Below are 24,487 nucleotides of genomic sequence, written 5' to 3' on the forward strand. Positions count from 1 at the left end.
TGTGTAATGCACTCTAGGTTACCCTGCTCTTGCAGGGGGGTTGGACTGGATGATCTTTCGGGGTCCCTTCCAACCCTTGGGATTCTGTGATTCTGTGATATATACACACACATTTTAAAAATTATTCATAAATTCATTTAAAAGAAAAGATTGTTCTTTTTTAGCTTTTCTCAGTATTTTAAATTTTACTACAAGGAAAAGAAATGCCAAATGTTTTTCCTGCATTAAACTACTCTATCGTTTTTATTTCAAATACTTCTCCATAGCTCAAACTCTGCCTCTAGAGTGCAGCCTCAAGTAAACCATTCATCTTTTATTCCCCCCAAACAGATTTCTAACCAGGTGAGTAATTGAAGTTCACTCATCCATCACTACTTCCAAGTATCCATTTCCTGTTCACATCATCCAAAAAATAAACTTCCAATATGATCATAGAAACATTAGGCACAGATCCATACTTACAACATTACATTTCTAGAGCACCACAAAAATACAGATTTTTTCTGCTCTGAACCATAAATGCTGAGACTATATTGCTAAAATTTGGAGTTCATTCATCCCAACTATTGTAACACATGTAAATATGCCACAATATACATAACAAAATAGGAATGGCGTGATTTAACAGCAGGTTTTTAAACGGAATACAAAGCTGCTTACAAATTTTCCCAATCATAACCAAAGCTTTCACAGCATCTTTTTCTCCTCTGCAGTACACTTTTTTCTTTAAAGCATCCTGATAAGCAGTCTTTCAGTATTTCCAAATCACTCTTTTCCTCTTCAGTGCTGAATCACATTCTGGTTCCCCAGTGAATGCTAATTAGTTTGAATTTCATGATTATCTCAGCTTTTCCCTCTCTCTCAGACCCTCTCCCCTAACCCTGGAATGCACTAGCTAGATAGCTTTAAAACTCCTTCATCCCTTCTGGGAATACTTTGCCATTCAATATGCTCTTTTTAATTTCAATGTACAATTCTTTTCTCCCATTTTCAATAACTTCAAAGAGCAGGAGGAAAAGAGAAGTGCTATAAAGCTGATCAATGCAGTAAGAGCCCCGTATCATGTGAGAAGACTAATAAAAACTTGCTTGGTTAGTCTAGCAAAAAGAAAACCAGAAGAGGAGTAATTGCTCCCTAGATACAGATCAGTCAGGTAAGACCTTGGACATCAAAGAATCATTTCAGCTAAAGGACAATATTAGGATGAATATCTGTCTGTAAAATTGGAATTTATGTAAAATTTATAACCATTGTAGATGTGGTCCTGTAGGCAGCCTTCAAAAGCAGAAAATAACTCAAATAAAAAACTCATATTCATTTTAAAACAGAGCTGACATATTCAATTTACAAAAACTGTTCCTGGAAGTAGAATTCAGGACCTCCCAGCCCTGTGTTTCCTCAACCATCTGCATGATGATCTCTCTAAATAGTATTACATGGCAGACCTCAAACCTGCATTAACTTACGCTTAGCATATTCTGAAGGAATATTTCTGTTTCTGAACTAAACAAAGGCTGATGACAGTATAGAAAGTGGGGTGTCTTATTGCTATGACATACTTTAATAACAAACTTTTTCTTCCCGAGTAAAACATACCAGGCAATATAAGAGTCCTGACAGACTGATAAGAATTCTGAGCCATCACTTCTCAGAATAATTTCCAGATTGCAAACTTAGCTATATTTTATGGTCCTGGATTCTCAATATTTTAATTATCACAAATATATTGAGCAGATACAAAACGTTTCATAATTTACAATAGGCATGGTATTGTTTTGCTGACACTTGAAATTCCAGAACAAGGAAGATGCATTTCTATTGCTGCCCTGCATGCTGTTGAAGAGCAAACACTGTATCTTGAGGGGAAAAAATAATTTGGAGATTTATGTGAAAACCAACATTGCATACGTATCATAGAATCATAGAATAGTTAGGGTTGGAAAGGACCTTAAGATCATCTAGTTCCAACCTCCCTGTCATGGGCAGGGACACCTCACACTAAACCATATCACTCAAGGCTTCATCCAACCTGGTCTTGAACACTGCCAGGGACGGAGCATTCACAACCTCCCTGGGCAACCCATTCCAGTACCTCACCACCCTCACAGTAAAGAATTTCTTCCTTATATCCAATCCAAACCTCTGCTGTTTAAGTTTCAACCCATTACCCCTTGTCCTATCACTACAGTCCCTAATGAATAGTCAGTCCTTCACCAGCATCCCTGTATATATATATATACACATACACTATTGAAATTTACTCTTCTCCAATCGTATTTAGCTTAGAAAGGATTTTTTATTTCTTCAAAATAAAATAACGCCATATGAAATTCACTATCGTTAATGACAAACTAGAAATAACACCTATTTAAAATTGGTTAGCAATTCCTTCCACTACTGGGCTTTCACTACAGTTTCAAAGTAGTATATGTAAGATACTGGTTAAAAAGTGACATATAAAGCAAATGAAGTGATTCTGCTATTTTAAAACTAATTAAGAAGCATATACTAAAAAGGTAATTCACCTTAAGTCACTGAGCTGCATGTATTTATATTTTGAGTTTTTTAAACTGTAAAATATACATTTTCTTTTTGGAAAACTCTGATAACTACATGTCTATTAAAATCGAGATGTGAAAAGAGACCAAAACATAGAGAGTTTGAGTGCATGTGTGTAAGGTAAGGAATTCAGACTGTTTGGAAGTCTGCAATTTGTTTACTTTTGTAAGAGTTACTATCACAAAGCCCTGGCATACAACCAACTGAATGCCGAGTTACTAATTTTTTAAGGAATCTTTAACAAAACAGTGAGCACAATGCTTGTTATACTGTATTTCTAGGCAAATCTCAACTTAACACTCCTTTGTTTTCTCTGATGAAGGCTTTCTTGCCAAGAGCATGATTTCAACTAGCTGAGACACGACTATGCAGCAGGTAGGCTCCTCCTGATGCAGATTTTTTCTCTCAACAAATACCTTAATCAAATAGCACAATGGTAAAACTTCAGCAATAAATGTGTTTACTGAGTAGACCTAATATGAAATTGGTAGCAAACCATTTGTCTATCAAATACATGCTGATAATACCGCAAGTAAGAGCTTACATTCAGTCAAGCCAAATATATTTTATTTCATTTTTGGTAGAGCACTTTGACTTAGAAGCAAATAAATTATTTTTTAAAAGAGTAATAAGTAATAAAAATAAACATTAAATATTTTTTTAAATGGAAGGAAAATACCATACAGCTCTCAATTAGGTTGCCACATATTGCAGCTCAAGTACTATGTTACACTCATCTTGAATGCTTACTAAGTTTGGGTGAATAATTTCCAGACAGATTTGATCTTTCCAAGAAAAAAATCCAAGAAAACAACTTATACATTAAAATATTTCTTCCTACACTATGTAGGTTAAATGGTGATATAGGAAAGAATTCTAGGAAATTAAGCTGCAAGTACTCATTTCCACATATAAATATTTAATCTGCACATTTAACTGCTATACTTGGCCACATCTTTGAAAGCCAGGATTTTAGTTTTTTTACAGTATTAAATATGTTTCTGAGGTTTTTTACTCTAGATTATATTCCTTAAACAGTCATGTATTTCAATCTCACAAACAATTTCCTCTTAAAATAAGTTTATCAGAAAAGTGGTTGAGAGTCTGGCTACCAGATCACATCAACAATAAATCAATAAATCATGTTAGAGAAGAAACAGAAGTCACTATACTTGTAAATTCTCACATATTTTGCTTATAGAACACTTCCTGTACAAAGGCTTAAAATGAACCTTAACAAATTAATACTCAGAACACCTCCGTATTACCTAAGTATCACTGATAACTGCAAAAACTGAGTCTTAACAGGAATGAGGATTAAATCCTCAAGTACTCCCAAGCACCTGCTTCCCACTGAAGTCATCCAAAATATTTTATGTTGCAACTAGAGAATCAGAATTTCTTTGCAGATCCTAAGTGTGCTTCAGCTTCAAAAAGCTCCAGGTCTGAATTATGTGCATTCAGTAGGTTTAGACCAATATTTGACAAAACTATACATTAACAAAACTAGTTGTTCAGTATTTTTCAATTATTCCAACCTTTATGGCAAAATGCAGTGTTCCACCTCCAATGTACAGAAAACTTTATTCCACAAGGACAGTCCTTTGAAAAGATAGACTGCATTTCTCAGTGTGGGAGAAGTTAAGCCACTACCACATATGAGAATGAACTAACACTGACATTAAAGGGCAAAACCAGAACTCAAAAGGGGAACATTCTTTCCACAGGCTGCTGTTTCCATCTTTTATTTATCAGCCTTGATCCTCAAGAGAGGCCAACAAAAGCCTAAGGAAAAAAACCCCTTGATTTTATCTAATGCTAGAAAGCAGACTTAATATAGACATTGCTTTATGGTACACTGTCATTTCTCCCAGTTTTCAGATCCTCCTGAGCCCACGTTGTTTCACTGGCAATAGTAATTGCTATCTCTTTTGCTTCCACAGCAACGTAACTTCTCTTTTCTTTACTATCACCCAATGCACCAGAGAAATTTGGTACCTTTTCCTTTCAATTTACCTGATTAACACATCCAATTTAAACCCAGAGCCATCTCACCAACACATATCTAACTTGGGATTTGTTGTTGTTCAAAATATAAAGAGGAGGAAAGTACATCTGAAATCCTGTTCAACTTTTCAGCACTTCTAATAAAGCATGTTATGAAATCTGCCTTTAAACCATACTGATTATAGCACTTCACTACCTGTTTTTTTTTCAACCCTCATCTACAGATAGTTTGGAACTGCTGGTTAGCCTCTGTCAGCAGGTATTGTACTGGTTAAACTGTCACATGTAGATACGGAAAATTCACAGGGGAATAAACAGATTCCTCATTCTTTCTTACAATTTTGGATTACATTCTAGTTAGCATAGCAGGGTAGCCTTTGCACAGATCTTGGTACATAAAATGTCTGCTTGTCTGCTGTATTTGTGCACTCTAGTGTACTTCTCTATATCTTAAGAAATATAATTAATCTTAACTCTTTAACAATTTTTGCAGGTATAAGGCAACTGCTAAAAGTACAAACCACAAATCAATATAATAGGTTAATTTTGTAAATATTCCTGTACTGGGAAAGGCTATTTAAAATCAAGAGTTCTGTTTTAGCCTCTTACAATGCTATCCTGATTTCCAGTATATAACCAAATTTTCCAGTAATTTTTTCTCACCGAGGTTGCTGAAAGTTGAGCATGGAGCTATAGATGGTCATCATTCATACCATCTGATCTTTTACTGGACTAGAATTACATGAAGAGTAAGGGAAAAAAAGGCTTCATATGAAGGGGCAAACTCAGGAAGCAATACAAAAGTCTGTGTTAGTTTAAGCATTTGCCCTGGGAGGAGTGAGCAAGAATGTTGAGAACATCTACAAGTCTGGAAGATCATCAACCCTTCTACAAAATATATCAGAATCTCCCCCAGAAAATATCATCCAAGGCAATCCAAGACACAGCTACAGGTTGGGCAGAGAAGAGATTCAGAGCAGCCTGAGGGGAAGGACTTAGGGGTGTTGGAGAATGAGAAACTTAACATGAGCCAGCTTCAGCACGTGCTCACAGCAGAGAAAGCCAACCTTTTCAAAAAGAGCATAACGAGCAGGTCAAGGGAGGTGATCCTGCCCCTCTACTCTGCTCTCATGAGACATCACTTGGAGTATTGTCTACAGTTCTGGTGTCCTCAACATAAAAAGGACATGGAACTATTGGAACAAGTGCAGAGGAGGCCATGAGGATGATCAGAGGCTGGAGCACCTCCTGTATGAAGAAAGGCTGAGAAAGTTGGGGCTGTTCAGCCTGGAGAAGAGAAGGCTGCGTGGAGACCTCATAGCAGCCTTCCAGTATCTGAAAGGGGCCTACAGGGATGCTGGAGAGGGACTATTCATTAGGGACTGTAGTGATAGGACAAGGGGTAATGGGTTCAAACTTAAACAGTAGAGGTTTAGACTTGATATAAGGAAGAAATTCTTTACTGTTAGGGTGATGAGGTACTGGAATGTGTTGCCCAGGGAGGTTGTGAATGCTCCATCCCTGGCAGCGTTCAAGGCCAGGTTGGACTGAGCCTTGGGTAAGATGGTCTAGTGTGAGGTGTCCCTGCCCATGGCAGGGAGGTTGGAGCTAAATGATATTAAGGTCCTTTCCAACCCAAACCATTCTATGATTCAGTGTATTACAGTGAGTTATATATGAGGAGCAATATATGAAAAAAATGGTGTGTGACTGGTGTGAATAACAGAGAGATTTAACTGCAAAGAAAAAAGACTGATGAACCCTACCAAAGTTGATCCAAGCTCTTCCCCCCACCCTGCCCCCAGCAGAATGTGGCTTCAAGAATATTCAAAGCATAGGAAAGGACCAGCATTACAGAGCTACGGAATATATACAATGACAGTATAACCTGAGCTGCTGTGGAGCTGTACCTGGAGATGCTCAATGGAGTAGCCTGAGGAAGAAGGACAAATAGGAAGAAAAAAATGTATAAAAAATGAAGCAGACAGAGTAAAGAAATATAAAAATGATGGACTGACTACATAAAGTTGAGACATATAAAGGATTGTACTGAATATGTCCTTTATTAACACCTTTCCTTAACTCTCAGAGACAGCCTACTGTGCTAATAAACCTTCAAAATGATGTTGTGACAAGTGTGGAGAAAAGACTTCAAATAATTTGATAGCTGGCTTAGAAATAATGGGAACAACGAGAAAACAGAAAAAATCAGGTATTTCAGAAAAACAGATTACTGACTGAGAGGGGCCTCAAAGTGCTGTTTTAGTCATAGCAGGTGATGCTGGAGTGTATTTGATAGTGGTAAATATTGTATATTGTTTACTTTTAACAGTGAACTTCATGAAAAAGATAGTAAAGGATTCAATTCTAAGATCAGCATGTCCCACTGATGTAAACACATGAAACACTGGTCACTTATGAAGTCCAATACTAACAGATAAAGCAGCATTTCTTCACTCCCTGCTTATGAAGTCATAGTTTCAATGCAGTGCCTCCTCATCAAAAACTGGCTGATAAGGGGCATTATTTCAGAAGACACGGATGAACTTGTACAAACTCCACAGTACCCAGGACATGAATACTGCAAATTCTCTTTCAAGTCAGTGATAACTACACAAATGTTGGGAACAACAGATGTAGTCGCTCCTTTTCACTGCTTAAAAAAACCTCAATTGCATACCCAGTCAAAAGTGCTCATCAAGATTTAATTGTATATATTTCTTTGCCTCTATTAAGGGACTATCTAATCTGTACATAACATAAAATAGTACCTTTCTTGCATCTTACATGCTTTGTTTTGGTGGACCCTACGTCAAAAAGCAATTCAGAATGCAAATAACAGGAACAAACAGTAAAAGAAACAGCTCAGTAAATGTGTTGTTTTGCTGAAAAGCTTAAACAGTGAGAATTGAGAGTTACAGCTGTTAGAACAAAATTGACTTTCTTTAATTTTAAACAATAAGAACTATTTGCAGTGCTTGTATAGCTATCATCCTCATCTTTTTCTACATGCAACTTAAGACATAACTTTTCCCCAGTGGATATTGTGTACTGTGCTTATCTTTGACAGCATCCAGAATGGCTTGATATACCCTTTCTTGAAACTGTGTCCTGAAACTCCTGAAGGACTGCTTTGGAGTACATGTTAGAAAATGTACTAATTTTATGTCTTTTACTACTTGCGTTATTTAATAAACTAAGTCCCTGCTATTTTAGTCACTGCACAGATGGAATAAATAAGACAGTCCCTGCTCCAACAAGTTAGAATCAAAGTATGAGGAAAAAAGAGAACAGATGGGTAAAGAAAGAGTGGGGAGGACACGGAAGCAGCAAGAACTATTTTGGTTAAGGTGGTAGGAGGACATGTGTCAATCTAGCTACACTTGTGGGATGGTTTTTAAAAAACAATTCAAAGGAAGTAGCCTGGTGGATGTTTACAGTGAGCATGTGGGACAACATTACAGAAAGCATGACGATGGCTGACAACATATATAGGCAGTAGAAACTCTTGCTACCAAATGAACAAACAGAAGAAAAGTGAAAGTCGCTCAAGTCTGGTTATACAATGAGGAAGAAGGATAGAAAGGAATGCAGGGACAGACATCATCAAAATGACAGCCAGGAAAATGGCATACATAAAGTAAAACTGTAAGGGTTCATCTCAGAGCAAAAGGACATTGCAGCTGAGATCCCAGAACCTCAACAAGAGATCTGGCTGCACAGATGACTACAGAAAGTTATACATCTTAACACAGAAAAAAATTATCTGAATTATTAGCCCAGAGTGCTGGAATGTGTATTTTTGCATGATATTAGCAGTAAACCGACACTGTTAGAAATTTATACAGTAACTTCATTTCCTGAATTAAATCAAGAACCTTAAATAGCATTTTCTGTAGGTATGTCAAGGCTACTTTTTCCCATACATGCATTAACTTACCCTTACTGATGTTACATTTCACACACTGTAATTCTCAGTGTCATGAGATCCTCCTGTACTGTTTCACAGCCATATCTACCTTTGATTATGTTCAGTAATTCTTTGCCACCAGCAAAACGTGTTTGCTCATTATTTGCCCCCTGATCATTTAATGAATACTTGGCATATTGCATGTCCTTTTGAGCTCCCACTGCTGAACACTGAAACAAATTCCTAAGCTATAGTTATCTCTTTCAACTAGTGATGAGCTCAGGCAGTATTATATACAAAACAAAAGGAAAAGGAAGATTCAAAAGAGAAATAGAAGAATGATGCAAGATGTGTAAAGAGGAGGTTAGGAATGGGGTAAGGTGACCTGGACATTCAAATTCTTTAGAGAAGATAAAGGAGAATTTCAGGTCTTTTTACAGATTAAGGGGATGGACTGGGTTATTTTTAAATTCCTTTACATCTCCCATTCTATTTTCTTGCAGGATTTTTAGCTGCCTTAACAGCAACAAGTTACCGACACTGCAGTAATTTTGAAGTCACACAGATTTTTTTCTTAACTTTGCTAAAGAATGAGAAGTACAGTGGGAACCAAAGCAGTATTACGTTCCCATAGCTTTTCATTAGTTAATCTATCTAAAATGCTTTTGATAACTATTTCATTAAGAACAGAATGTGTCGAGATGAAGTTAATATGCCAATAGGAAGAAAACAGAGAACTTTTTTATGTGGTTTAATTCTAAAGAATCAAAATGAGAAGTTTATAGGTAAGTGTTCTTAAGGAAAATTAACAGCAAAGAACCTGAATTCTGAAAACAGACATCTAAAGAATTGTATTTCTGCTTACGCAATAGGCAAGCAAACTAAGAAATAATGGTGCATTTAGTTTAAAATTAGTTCTGAATTTTAAAGTAGGTCAAAAGTCTTATTAAACATCAGTTAGAAAACAGTTTAATGGAGCAAGTCAACTTTGTCTGCTTAACAGAATTCTCTTATAAGACTGCTTGTGACAACAAAAAATTTACTGCTTATTTGCAGCTTCAGTATTTCTTCTCATTTTAGCAGCTTTTCCACCCTTTGAGTAGAGCAAAAAAGCCCAGATGATCCTTATCAAGAAACTACATAGGAAAATATATAATCTTTTACTGAGAATTAAATATGGTAATATTATGAGATCAATTAGTCATAAGGGAATCTTTAAAACCCATTGATATTAAAAAGAAATTCAATTCAGCTCATTCATCTTTAAAAGTACCTTGACCGTGCAGGGCTAAACCAGCCCTAAATAGCAGGATCTATTGCATAATCCACATTTAAGCTTATGTTATTGAGCTGGAGGTTTCTCATTTAAATGAGATCAAAATCTCTGTTATTTAGTATGAAGTCTTTACACATTAAGCTTTAAGTTTTCAGCATTCTTAAAACAAATGATTCTTGGCCCCAGCTTCAATTTATGTGAAATAAGGTTGTAAGACTCAAGAACATTAAATATATGGCAGTTTACTGGAATCCATATGAGCTAGTAGAAAGCAATCTTCTCTGAAAGGCAACAATTCTAAAATACAAGGCAAAACAGGCAATTAGCTTTTGTCTTACCTCTAACTAAAGGACCTAAACTGTTTCAGACATTGATAAAGCTAAAAACCCATGGCACACTATAACCACAAAAATGGGAAATCATTCAAGAAGTGTGCAAGTCTGCAAGACAGTGACTTACTGGCAGCACAGTATTTTTTGTTTTGTTGTTGTGCTTTAACTTCAGCCAGTAAGGCCCACACCACCACTTGCTCACACTCCCTGTGTCAGAATGGCAGAGGGAATTGGAGGAGTAGAAGTGAGAAAACTCATGGGTTGAGACAAGGACAGTTTAACAGGTAAAGCAAAAGCCACATGTGCAAACAAAGCAAAACAAGGAATTCTATCACCACTTCCCATGGGCAGATGGGTGTTCAGCCATCTGCAGGAGAGCAGGGCTCCATTATTCGTAATGGTTACTTGGGAAGACAAACACCATCACTGAGAACATGCTCCCCTCCTTCCTTCTTCTTCCCCCAGTTTTACACACTGAGCAATGACACCATATGGTCCAGGATACCCCTTTGGTCAGTTGGGGTCAGCTGTCCCAACTGTGTCCCCTCCCAACTGCTTGTGCACCCCCAGCCAGCTCAGGGATGGAGTGAGAAGCAGAAAAGGCCTTGGCTCTGTGTAAGCGCTGCTCAGCAGTAATTAAACTTAAAAAAAATTAAAACATCTCTGTGTCATCAACACAGTTTTCACCACAGATCCAAAATACAGCCACATATTTGCTACTATTAAGAAAATGAAATCTGCAGAGTAGTTTTAGATATGTATCTGCATCTATCAACACATATGAAAATAATCATAAATACCCACTCATGGTATTTATGATTATATATGCTTTACAGCTTGAAGTAACTAGGAAAAATAAATTTTTTCAAGTATTTTGATAGCTATGTGTCTTAGGAATGTGTGCTATGAATAATGGGGAGATTCAGAAATCCAGAACTATCAAATACGTACCAGAAAAACCTTCAGAAAACCTGTGAGACCAGTAGGTCATACTGAAGTTTAAAAGAAGACCTTCTGCATCCACATGGTTTGAAAAGCCTGACAGATGTAACTGTCTACAAAACCAGTTTTACTCTGAGCAGACAGAACAGTAACAAATCAGCAGAACTAGAAGGTTTCCACCAAACAGATCTAGAGAAATGCAAGGACAAAACACCTGAACTACGGTCATGTAATTATCAGAAGGCAAGGTACTTCACCAAGGCTCCTGAAGACATTAGGCTACCATGACAAAAGAAGTAAAAGTTCTCACACAGTGAAAGAGGAGACAAGAGTAAATGGTTAAAAAAAGTGATTGGGAAGGAAGATCATTCTCCTTTTTTCCTGTAATATTATGTTTGCATTTGTGGAAATGTCTATATTGACAAGCTGCTGTCCATATATAAAATACTGACAATTTTCAAAGCCAAGCTGTAATTCTATGGCTCTTTGAAATGTCCTTTTCACTGTTATTCTATGCACCTAAATTACAATAATCCTTTTTGTTTGGGTTTTTTGGTTGGTGTGGGGTTTTGGTGTGTGGTTTTTTCTGCTTTTATTTTTCTACAGTTGAATAATTAAACTGCATTAAGGGTTTGGGAAATAAAAAGTGCAGTAAGTTCTTTATAACATTTTTTTTAAAAACAGCTTGTACTTACCTGATTTCTGACACTGTACTATCTTCTCATATAAGCTATCTGTATTTTCAACTAGAGTCCTGATGGTCTGAATCATCTGTGGAGAAAAGAAATAAAAAATATACAGAAACATCAGTAAAAATTAATTTTTACTGAAAAATTTTAATCAGCAGAAGATGCTTAAATCTGAACTCAAATCAATAATCTTATATTTGTTGCTAACATAATTAATACATTAATTTTGCTGGTCATGACCAGGCAGAGAAGTGCTCTAAATGTAGCACAAAGACATAAACAGAAAGGTGGCTTTGGGCTGGGATATGTGAACACTGGAGTAAAACACTTACTCCACAGTTCATTGCCTATCAAAGCAAGTGGAAATTATACAACCATTTGCCAGGTAATACACTTCTGGTGGCTTGGGTGGGATAACCTGCATGCAGGTTTCCTCTTCCTCACACACTGACATACTGGATGATGCTCACTCACCACCCCCTGCTTCCTTTTTCCTAGGGATCATCCCATTGCTTTTCCAGATTTGTTCCTCTACATTTTCCTTTTTTGTGTCTTGACCTGTACATATGTATGAGACAACACTCTATAGAGGAAAAAAAAATAGGTAGAGGCTGGTACTGGAGGATAAGGAAAATAAATTATTCCTTTACCTGGTCTAAGAAAAACCCTTTAATGTAAGCTCAGCTGAAGGCACACCAACTAAGATGGAACTGTGTAGATTTTCCAGCTGATGGCATGTATTGAGAAGTAACCACTCTGCTTCATGCCTTACCCACAGATACCCCTGATATCCACCCAAGCAGACAGTTTTCTCACCACTAAAACAATCACTGAAGTTTAACATGTTACTTATGGAGGTGTTCATGTGGAAATTTCTTTTCTTTAGGAGACCACAGTTGTTGCTATGAGCAGGAACATGCAATTTTAAGGGAAAAAAACCCAAACCTCCCTAACAATTTTCCTCAGAGAAATACTACTTTAAAAAAATGACTATGATTGTCCTTCCTCACACATATTAGGAGACTTCTCCAGCTGAGTGACATTGAAGCTGTTTTTCTGAACACTGCTCTAAGTGAGCCATAAATCACTTTGAAGAAGTACGCAAGTAAGCCTCAGATTTTTGATCATGACAAGTGTGCAAGCGAGCAAGCAGAACACCTGCAGCGATGTCAAGTACTCTAAAGACTTCTATTATTTTCAGCTACACAAAAATCTGGTTTAAGTAAATGACAAAGCATTTAAAAATAAACTAGTTCTGTTTCTATTATTTCAATTAAAAATCATCAAGAAAATTATGCAAAACCCAAAATTTTTAAATTATGCTACATATGAACAACATGTGAATAAGGAATGCAAGAGTATGTGGACGTCATCATACTGGATAGTTTAATTTAATCTTCACATCCTGAGCAATCTGTATTTAATTTCAAAGTATCTATTTATCTTGATTTATATTATGTCCATTTAAAAAAAAAGGCAAATTATAATAAATGAGGAAAAAATATCTTAATCAGGTTGTTAAGCTGCAAGTGAAATACTTTAGCCTTTTAACTAGCCATTTTTAACTGGATTGTCTTCTGAATATAAATACCAATGTTTAGTCAAGCAAAAACTGCTTGTAAATAGAATTTATGCTGCTTTCTAATTAGATATAATAAATTGAAGACAACAATTTTAAAGAGGAGCATACTTAAATAAATACTATATTTTACCCTGATAGGCTACTACAGTAGCACTGCAAGCCAACTATTCCCTATATATAAGGAGAAAGCTGCATTTCACTATGTTTTATTACCATTTGGTCTTTAAAACAGTATTCAGAAGTTGAAATGGAGCCACTATAAATTTGCTTGAAAGGCAAGGACTTTACCTGTTCCATTATGTATGTCATGTAACACATGTAACGCACTTGACACACTTAAATGAAGAGAAACAAAAACACAGCTGAATTCAATTGTAAATACACGTCCAATAACTGATTTTGCTAACTAACCAAAAGGAATCTGTAAAGCATCCTCCACTAATTTTGCTGCATTGAAAATCACCTTGAAAATTAAATGCTGAGCAGGTATGGCTCTTGTTTTGTCAGGATACTAATACAAAATAGTAAGGACTACAGTGGGACTCTATGTTAAATAAGAATCCTTTCACCTGAGAACCCTTTTGACTGGAATTCATATAAGGGACAGACCAATTATGTTGCCTATCCAAGGTATATATTCTGAAGGAACTGTAAGAAAACTGCAACTATCACCATTTGTATAATAATTTCCAAGACACCTCAGGTCCTACTCCAGAGACATGAATATTTCTATCTCTCTTTGTACAATACATTTTATATGCAGATTTAGAAACAGTGGAGAACAAGTCTCCATAGATTAAAAAAACTTACTCTGAGACTCTGCACTGATTTTCAGTAATGAGAGTTCAAAGATGAGTAAAAATGCTTATATCATGGCTTCTTTGTTTTCTGTACTGACACAGCAAGAAAGCTATACTAGTTCTGCAGATGAAAGGAAATTCAACTAATTGCTGTATTAATGCTCTTTTATTACGGCAAGGCTAACACTTAAGAAGAACCTAAAATAATGTGCGGATTTCATATTTCACCATTTTGGTATGGGAAGTTGCTTTCCCCAAATACTCTCAGATCGAAAGCAACATTCTCTTTGAAACTTTTGAAGGAAAATGTCAATGCATTTCATGTGACAGAAATTATTCTAACATCAATTCTTGTATTACCAAGGCCAATAACAATTACTTTTTTTAACTTTGGTCTCTAAAATACATACAAAACTGTATTTAAGATAGCAGCACCACTAAGCAAAACTGGTTGAGCTGACTGCCACTACCATTAAATCAATATTGTTCTACATCCCAGTTTTGTTTATGCCTTTCATTCAGGAAATAACAGACCAGTATGCTGTGTGCACAAGTAGGTGTCACCTTTTAGTTGTGTTTGATTGATAAAGTATTAGTTCATTATAATTTCATTCCTTTACTGCTGTTCACCATACAGTCAACTTTTGGTATGGATTCAGCAATTTGCTACACAACCCTTATGAAGTGTTTGATACAAGTTTGTTCTGGTGTTCAAGCCAAAATTATAACATCATGAAAACATTCATGTATATATTAACAGAGACTGAAAGACACTTGGCAGACATAGCATATGGAACAACTAAGTATAAATGGCTGTACTTAGAGAGGAAATTAGCCTGATCCAAATGATACTTGTATGTATGTATGTGATTGGTATAAAAGTAAAGTAGAAAATCATGAGTAAGTAGGAGCTTCAGTGTGAAAAACACACAGCAGAATGAGAAATTAAATTCTCAAGGCAAGTTAGTTCTGGAAACTGAGGAGAAAACTGAGTCTAGTATGTATTAGACTAGTCTATATTGAACAAGTCTATCAGTAAACAGATATTAACTACAGCCATTTGAGACTGTTCTCAATGACAAAACCAGAAAGATAAACGCAAATAAACTTAACAGGGAACAACCAGTTACCAGATGAACATTAAAAATGTTAATGTAATGGCCATTACCCATGCCTATTCTAAGATAAGAATGGTTATCATATGAAGTTTAATAGTTATACTTTCTAGTAAGTCTTTTACAATACTAATTCCCATTCTGGAAGTAAAGATTCAAAATACTGAATAAATATATTTTAAACACACAGAATATATTACACTTGCTGGAATAGCTTCAATTCTCCCTTCACTTCCCCCACTCACTCCAATCTCAGTATGACTAGAGAACTGCTCTTGTGCTCACTACATACTGGGCTACTTCTGTTTCTTGGTCATTGGAAAATAGGAAATGCAGAATGGTATGCTTTATGAGACTTGAAGTCATCACGGTTTTGCAGAGGCCAGGCTGACAGTTTGATCTATTCATCAAACTCTATTTGTCAAGTCAGGAAACCATTTTACGTAGTTACCAGAAAAGCTGGCAGCAATTCTAACAAAAGAACAAACGTCAACCAAGATGTAAAAAAAAATATTTAACTTATTCTTAAGAGAGATTAGAAATAAACACTAAATGATAGCCCAGAGTTCTCCGTGAAGATTAGAGATCTCTGTTGTTTACTGTCCCTGCCTTAAAAAGCATGGCAACGATGGTTAGAAATCAAAACAATTCTTATTTCAAATTGATGGCACTGTGTTGCTAACAGCACCATCCACCCTTTAGATGACCATGTATTCACAAACCAAGTTAAGAAGTCATGTAATTAAAAACCTGTATCTATCCTCTTAATCAGCAAACCAGCACTTTCTCATTAAGAGAGACACACAATTTTAAAAAGAATATATGTGTTCAGACTATCCTTTAGGCTTATTTTTTTATGTTGCAGATCTTTGTTAAGTCAGTTTTGTTGCTTTAGGAAAGAGACAAATGCTATTAACTAACACTGTGTATGTCTATGCATGTATGTAAGTGCTGTAGCGTAAGTACACATACCATTCATCCAATTTCAGCTGAATTTGAATAACTGAAGATCTGTTTCTACTAGGTTCATGAAAACAGGTCTTCTGGTAGAAGACAGAAAATATTGTTCATGCCTGCAACTTAGGGAAAAGATGTAGCTTGAACTCAACCCTAAATATTTTCATTTAACACAGACTACTGGATTGAGATATATATAGTTTAAAAAATACATTAAAAAAAACCAAACCAACAACAAAACCAAAACAATACCAAACCAGAGGATGTATTAATTCCTCTACATGTGGAACCACAGCTAATAGCACACCAAGAGAGATATCAGCTGCATTTTAAAATGGAAAAAACAGCCAGTGATAAACCGTGTCTGGCTGATGAAACTCAGTGAAAGGTAATACCTTTGCTGACCGAGTTGCAACAGCAAGGATGAACTCTGTTTTTACCAAGTAAAGCACACTACACATTTATATTTCGAATCTGTGAATGTGTTGCCAGTACTGTTAGACCTGCATTCCAGCAGTAAAAATGAAACCATTCTTACAGCAGGTATAAACCAAATCTTTATTAAAATGGGTTTTTCCAGAAAATGCTACTACTCACATTCTCCTTTCATCTCAAATCTCAGCATATTAGAAATACCACAAACTACACTATTTCTGAAAACAGTTTAGTATTCAGTGGCCAAACCAGTGCTCTTAACAGTAGTAATAAAACTGTAATTTCCATTTTCCAGACATTTTATGAAGTCCAGGATAGCACAAATGGCACCAAATAGCAAACAGCACTTCATAAAAAAGGAAACCAAACATGGGGCATCCCAAACAGCCTTCCCCTCTAGTCAGTATTGGTAAGGCCACACCTGGAGTGCGCAGTCCAGTTTGGGGCTTTCAGTACAAGAAAAAATATGGACTTACTGTCCAGTGCAGGGCCACAAAGAGAGTTAAGGGACTGGAGCATCTTTAATTTGAAGAGAGGTTGAGAGAGCTGGGACTGTTCAGCCTGGAACAGAGAAAGCTCAGGGGAATCTTGGTGGCTAAAACACTAGAAGAGGTTACCCAGAGAGGTTGTGGAGTCTCCATCCTTGATGATATTCAGCAGCCAACTGGATGCAGTCATGGGCAACCCGCTTTATCTAATCCTACTATGAGAAAGGGGGATGGACTAGACAATCTTCAGAAGTACCTTCCAATCATAAAGATTCTGTGTAAAAAAGGATTTATCAAAGTGGACATCTCCAGTAAGAAGTTTTTAGAACTAAGCTTTCTGGCTCAAGACAACAATCAATAATAACTTCATTACAGATAAAATTCAGATGTGTTTTTACCCAGACAATCCAAAGCTGCTCTCTAATGAAAAACTGACCTTTATACTACCAAAGTATAGTCCAAAGCAGCAAGGTAAGAAAACAAAACTGCTAATTGCTATTTCTGTACACACAGAAGACTCCTCACATAAACCTAAATTTTCTTCAAAGCAACAAAGTTTTTAGCAAGCATTGTCTAAATTAGAAATTATTTCTTCAACTAGGTTAGAATAGAAATTGAACACCAAAACAGAATGTCACTGAGGTTCAAAGGGACCTCTGAAGGTCACCTGATCCAACTCCTACTCAAGCAGAGTCACCAAGGGCAGGCTGCCCAGGGCCATTCCAGATGACTTTTGACTGTCTCCAAGGGTAGAGACTACATAACCTCTCCAACCAACCTGCTGCCATGCTCAGTCACCCTCACAGTAGTAAAGTGTTTCCTAATGTTCAGACAGAGCCTCCTTGCTTTCATTTTGTGCCTCTTTTCCTGTCTCTGGGCACCACTGAAAGGAGCCTGGCTCTCTCCTCTTTACACCTTCCCTTCAAGCATCTATACATCATTGATGATATCCCCCCGAGCCTTCTCCAAGCCGAACAGCCTCAGCTCTCTTAGCCTTTTCTTATAGGAAAGACACTCCAGTCCCTTCATCACATTTGTGGTCTTCTATTCATGACCTTCATCACGTTTGGACTCTGTTTTGTATGCCCATGCTTGTACTGGGGAGCCCAGAACTGGACAAAGTACTCCAGGTATGGCCTCACCACTGCTGAACAGTGGAAAAAGATTACCTCCTTCAAACGTAACATATATTATGGCATCAGTATTACATTTCCCTTTAGATGTTAAAACACTGGCCTCCTGTGAGACAAATCCAGAAAAAATTTCCATTATACTTCCTGAACTCACTGACATATTAAGATATAAACATAATGCTGTACCTAAGTCAACAACACACAGGAACAGATGCATGGTTTCATTTTTTCAGCCTTCCTTTATTCTCTCACTTCTTATTGAGATATTTTGTGTTCTGGAAACACATACACAGAGCACAGGCTTTTGTCTTCAGTAAGAAGTAGGCTGAGATTATGCCACAATGTCGTGCAGTAGTATAAAAGACAACATCCACTTACCAAAACCAATTATTGTAGGCCTGAGAAAAAATAGGACATCATCTGTTCTTAATTCTGTAGCATCCCAGAATGAATTAGATTTCCCAAAGTTCAAGAAAATTTACCAAAAGGAACAAACAGTCCACAAGTTCTACAATGAAGTCTTACATTCTTTCTTAATCCCTCATGAGTGAAGTATTTGAGAAAGGCTAGGTTGAAGACAGAGTAAATAAAATAATCAGCAGCTCTTTTCTAAACTATGCACACCAGGACATTAAACTCTTTAACCCAACAGTCATTCCTCCTTGCTTTCCTGACACTCCTGATGTTACAGCAAAATTTTTTCATAATTTTCGAACTAAAGCTGATAGGATGAAAACATTATGTAAAAAGTGGACAATAAGGAAGCAAATGTATATAAAGGGAAAATATATCTGTAAAGGAAGCAGAAATTTATCATCCTTGTGAAAAAATTAGTAGGTAGTGTTATTTTTGAAACTAAACCCACCAGTAACAGTTCCAATAGCTACAGTTTTTTCACACAGGAGTCAAAGAGACAAACAGAAGATTAAGAATTTATTGAGAAAGAGAACTACTATTGAAAATATGGAGTTCATTTAAGAGAAATTGCTATTCATCTGACTCATTTTTATGCTCTTTCCTAAACATTCCATTGAACTACATTAGAAACAGGACAGTAAGCTACATGAACTCCTCTTTCTAAGTACTTGTATTATTTTATGTTCTTACGAATACTGGCCATTAGCCATAATGGAATTAGTAAGAGGATACAAAATGCTTCACTGTTAATATTCTTATTAAAAAAAAAAAAAAAGAAGAAATCTTGACTTCCCAGAGCATCAAGCTGTCATTAGCAGAGCTTTTCAATCAATGTAAAACAGCTCATACTTTACAACATTTGGCACTGGAGTCTGAATATCCTAAATTAGATGTTTGTTTCTGCCCTTGTGGACTGAAAAGCCCAACATAAGCTGAGGTTATCATCTGCAGCTCTGGTTTTAGAAGCATAATTGCAACATTCAGTTTAGAATGACTGCCCTGTTATAAAACAGGAAAATAAAAACTGATAATAAGCAACACAACTGTTTTTGAAGAAACTGCCCAAGCTATTAACTTTATTTTTCCATCAATACTTTGTTTCTCATCAGTTTTTGTGACAGACTAACAATTACAGTCAGTAACTATTTATATTAGCCTAAGAAAACAGGATCTACAATTATTTTAATTTGTTAAACATGTTAAAAAAAAACATCACCTGAGCTATTTCCAATATTAAAGTTCTAGGAATGATGTATGTTTTCCCTTAAATCTCTGCACCACTGAACTATATCCATTTATTACCTAAAGACAGTTCTAACTCTGCAGAGACTTGATAATGAAAGTAAACATACTGTACAAAGCCAGAGGCAATAATGGAAACAGTGTGTGTTATTAGTATTTAAATACTGCATTCATATTGCCAACTCTGAAACTTACTTTTTTAACACACATTGTAACAATCCACCAAGACCAAGAAAACTGTTTAAACTTTAATACCCACACTTCTCTCACCTTGAAGACCTTTGCAAACCTGGGGGTTCCATTACATCATACATCTTCAAGAGTAGTTAGCTATTTAAGGTAGATCAAAGTTGTTGGAGCTATACTACTACCTCTAACTCACTCACTACAAAAACATCCTACTGCAAAAATAAACGCAAGCAACTATCTTTTAACAGTTCCTGTTAAAACATCAGGTTAAGTTCATCATTTACTACAGCTATGAGAAAAGAGCTAAGAATTTTAAAGGGCAAAAAAATTTAACAGTAACTTCATTACAGTATGAGCATTTGAGAAGGGACTTTGTCAAATGCTTTCAGAAAATCCAACCAGGCTAATCTTCTGTGTCTACATGCCTTTTGACTTCAAAGAAGTCCAAGAGATTAATGAGCCCTTCACTTTATAAAAGCTGTATTGACTCTTCCACAACATGATTCTCCATGTTTCCTCTGATTTTCCTCTTCAAAATAGTTTCTATCCATTTTCACAGTACAGATGTCAGCCTGTCTGTTCTGTAATTTCATGATCTTCCCTGGAAACCTCTTAAAATATTGGCACCACACTAACAACTTTGATAGTCAGTTTTAAGTGAGAGGATACACAAACAATTAGCAGTTTGGATATATCAATTCTTGACATCTTTCAGAACCCTTGAATGAATATCACCTCTTTCTGATAATCTTTTCTGCCATTTTACCTTTCCTGTGTAGTATCTTCTGTCAGCATTTCAGTTGGAGATGAATTCTCCCATGTGTTCTTCATAAAAAAGCACTTGATATGAACCCTTGATCTCCATAGGTAAATGGATGCAAAACTGATTTAGTGCTATGGCTTTATTTCTTTTCCTGGGGCCTTCTTTTATACTTTGATCAACTAGTGATCAAATATATTCTTTATTTTGTTTCTTGTATTTTCAGAAAAGACATTTCTGTTATTTTTAAGTCCGTGCAGGTCATTCCTGAAATTCTTCACTGTCAGCTTTCTTACATTTTTTTACTTAACCATTGCAGAATTCAATATCTATCCTATCTTTCTCATTTTCACCTGACTTCAGTTTTTTGCGAAGATACTTTCTTCTTTTGAACAGCACCTCCTCCTTTTTTATAAGTGGGACATATGTAATTCAAGCTCTGAGCGTGGTATCGTTAGAGTGCCCATGACATCTGTTCTTTTGAACACTCCCCTTACCTGTTTCTTTTAACAAGGTTCCTTATTTTTATGTAGTTTCTCTTCAGTATCAAAGCTTTTCAACCTTCTGTGCAAAGCCTAAGTTCTTTGCTTCAGAAGCCAGATGATGCTAAGAGCTAAATGGTAACATGGAACACCCATGGAGACATGGGTTCAAAAACAACATTCTGAACCAACTCGGAAACAGAACACAGGTATCACAGTCTATGGCAGTCATGTATTCCTCAGAAAAGGCAGAGATGGAAAAATCTGGATTTTCTTCATGTGCACAAAGCAGATAGTGGTCACATGGTATCACATGATTTGAAACCATATGAGATCCAAAGACTGAGTTCAGCTACAGGAGCATGGTGACCAACTTGAACTCAACCTTCTCTTTCACAATCAGAAATTCAGTATTTAGATCAAAAGAAAGTTAGGAAAGAGTTCAAGTAACCTATTCACTCACTCCAGTTTAGGAGATAAACTGGTAATTATCAGCACTTATAGCACTTCTGGTTACCCCAGAAGTTTGCAACCTCAAAGGGTAATTTGTGGAACAAAGGCTTCTCAGCTAAATAACTGGCACTCTAATAAGCTGAAATGCATCTACTTGTTCTCAAGATACAATTCTACAACCACAGCAAAATTAAATGCACCTTACTGCGTTTGCAAATTAACCACAACCACGGACCTACATAGACAACAAGGTAATACAGATTTTATGAGGTAAGCATAACTCAAAGCAGATCTTCTAATCATTCTTTTTTAGGTCCTGTGAAAGAGGCAATGAATGTATTGCTTCCTTCAGAACATATTCAATACAAAAGTGCCCCACTCAATTCATATACACCTGCCAAGTTCAGTTTTAAAGGTAAAGAATATTTAGGGGTTTGAGCAGTAGCAGAATTACAAGAGGACTATTAAACTTTACCATAACTATGACAATCAGTCCTTTTTAGACAGTCTTTATTAAAATTTATTAAAATTCTACTAGTACCAGTCCAGTCAATAACTCTTCAAGGTATATTGTCAGACTATCTCTTACCCAACAGGACAGATATGTTCAAGTTCAAAATATAGGCTATTATACTTAGTTTATGTCATCGGCCAAATCTGCAACTCCTTCGCATGAAATTAACTTCCATGTGATGCATATGCAACCTGCTGTATTGAGTCAGTAGTTGAAATGAGACAATGATAAGGTAACTGAAATTAAATTTACTGTAGAGCTACTACTCACATGGTGTTTTCTTCTTTACTAGCTTTGCTGTATTTTAATATCTCTCATTTTTATCATTTCACAACCTACATCACCAATAAACACAGCCCTGCTCTAGAGCCTATCCCCACCAGAAACTGTGAAAAAATGGATCTAGCAGCATTACCTAATTAGGCTTTATTAACATTTAAACCTAAGTATTGTAGCAGCACTAGTTCATCTTCTTTCACACAGGTACAGTTCTCTGTATTTTCTGGGTTAGTTTCCCTCTTAGAAGTAAATGTCTGCTTGCAAAGTCCATAAAACCTTATCTTCATCAATGGGACACTTCATCCTTCACTAAGGGCACATCTGTATGATCTTCTGGCTTCATTTGTATGATTCTGTGGCATATCACTGCAATGATATTATACTCATCACTGAATAATGCTGCAGACTTAGATCGAGACAATTATTCTTTTTCTCTTGCCACAGCATAACTTTTTAAGGTTTACACTGTTTATTTTAGAGGTTATAAAGACATCTTAAAAAAAACCCCAAACATGCAATGGTGTGGAAGAGGCACTTGCCTTAACTCCAAGCTTCAGTCTGCAGCACTGATCAGTGATGGGTGTGATGACACCAACAGAGTGCATGCTGAAGTATCACATAAAGGAAGCTGAAGTTCATGAACGAGAGGGAAAAATAAAACATTGTTAAACAGTGAAAAGATGTAAAGGGAAAAATACTCAGGAGCATGGAGAAGCTAGAGAAAGATACACAATTTAAACTTCTGTCTTTCTCAAAAATTTCTCAGTTATATTTGTTTCTCATTATTCTGAAAAGATACTCCAGCTCCTATAGCATGGATAAAAGCAAAAGATCCTTTTATTTCCTGGGTGAGCTTCTGGTTCTAATAATGCTGGTGACAAATTGCTCATTAGGTTCAAAAATACAGTATTCTAACTTCTGAATAGTACTCGACTTTATCACTTACAGCTCCTTCATTAATGTAGTACTGACTGCTGACAATTTAAGGAAGGATTATGTGCTGATTACATTTAAAGCCCCAACCGTCTAGTGATACACTATTTAATATACTATCATTTGCCTCACTGTTTCTAAAAAAAATACATCTACCTGTGCTACACTGAAGGTATCTTCACCTTTCCATGTGCCCTGCAGTATTTCACTCTTTTGTAACTATTTCAGTGTGGACTGACTGTCCCACTGTAAAGGTCTTACATCCTCTCTCACTTTACAGAGCAACACTGAGACCTTTAAGCACCCCCAACATAAATAAATTCCAAATAATTAAAAACATTGTTGTCTATGCTTATTATCATTTCATAAAAAGAAGAGTATTTCTGACAAATGAGAATCCCTTCATTAGCCAAAAATACCGTGATCCCGATATAGCAGTAATTTAAGAGTATTATTATGATGTGTCATACTGAGAATGCACAGAAGATAATGACAGCCTGTGGTATTTACCAAGGTTTATTTAATAAATGTTTAACACAATCTCTGTTATCAACTTGATTTCATACTTGCAGTACTTGACACACTGGAAGAACATACTTACAATAATTTTGACCCATACTGAGGCCTAAGCCAGAAGAAAACAAGACAAGAGGCTAATTATTATTTCAACATCCACCCTTTCTTAATTCTAGGTAAGGATTCTCATTTTTAGGCTGAATTTTACATCCACCTGTTAATTAACCATGTAACAAAAAATGCTGATCCCCAAACCAACCATTACGATAAAACATGTCATTTTGAGGGCTTATTTTATTAATCTACACAAAAAACACACAAAAAGGACATTAGCTATGACAGTATCAGACTCTAAACATCTGCCACTATAGCAAATATTAATATATCAAGTAAATAGCTTCACAACTCTCCCTGACAAAAGGATGATATGGATGGATGTCTCCTACTGTTTCACAATGTGCTTTCATAAGCAAGAGC

General features: G+C 36.1%; 1 protein-coding gene across 1 annotated transcript in view; it reads right to left on the minus strand.

The window, feature by feature from the left end:
• The window catches only part of PLCL2 (phospholipase C like 2), a 103,711-nt gene that overhangs the window by 13,263 nt on the left and 65,961 nt on the right, over nucleotides 1-24,487 (minus strand). The window contains exon 4 of the mRNA XM_005144449.4: nucleotides 11,722-11,797. Coding sequence (XP_005144506.4) covers nucleotides 11,722-11,797 — 76 coding nt within the window. The remainder of the gene's footprint in view (nucleotides 1-11,721; nucleotides 11,798-24,487) is intronic.

The sequence above is a fragment of the Melopsittacus undulatus genome, chromosome 1 (genome assembly GCF_012275295.1).
Source record: "Melopsittacus undulatus isolate bMelUnd1 chromosome 1, bMelUnd1.mat.Z, whole genome shotgun sequence".
Lineage (NCBI taxonomy): Eukaryota > Metazoa > Chordata > Aves > Psittaciformes > Psittaculidae > Melopsittacus > Melopsittacus undulatus.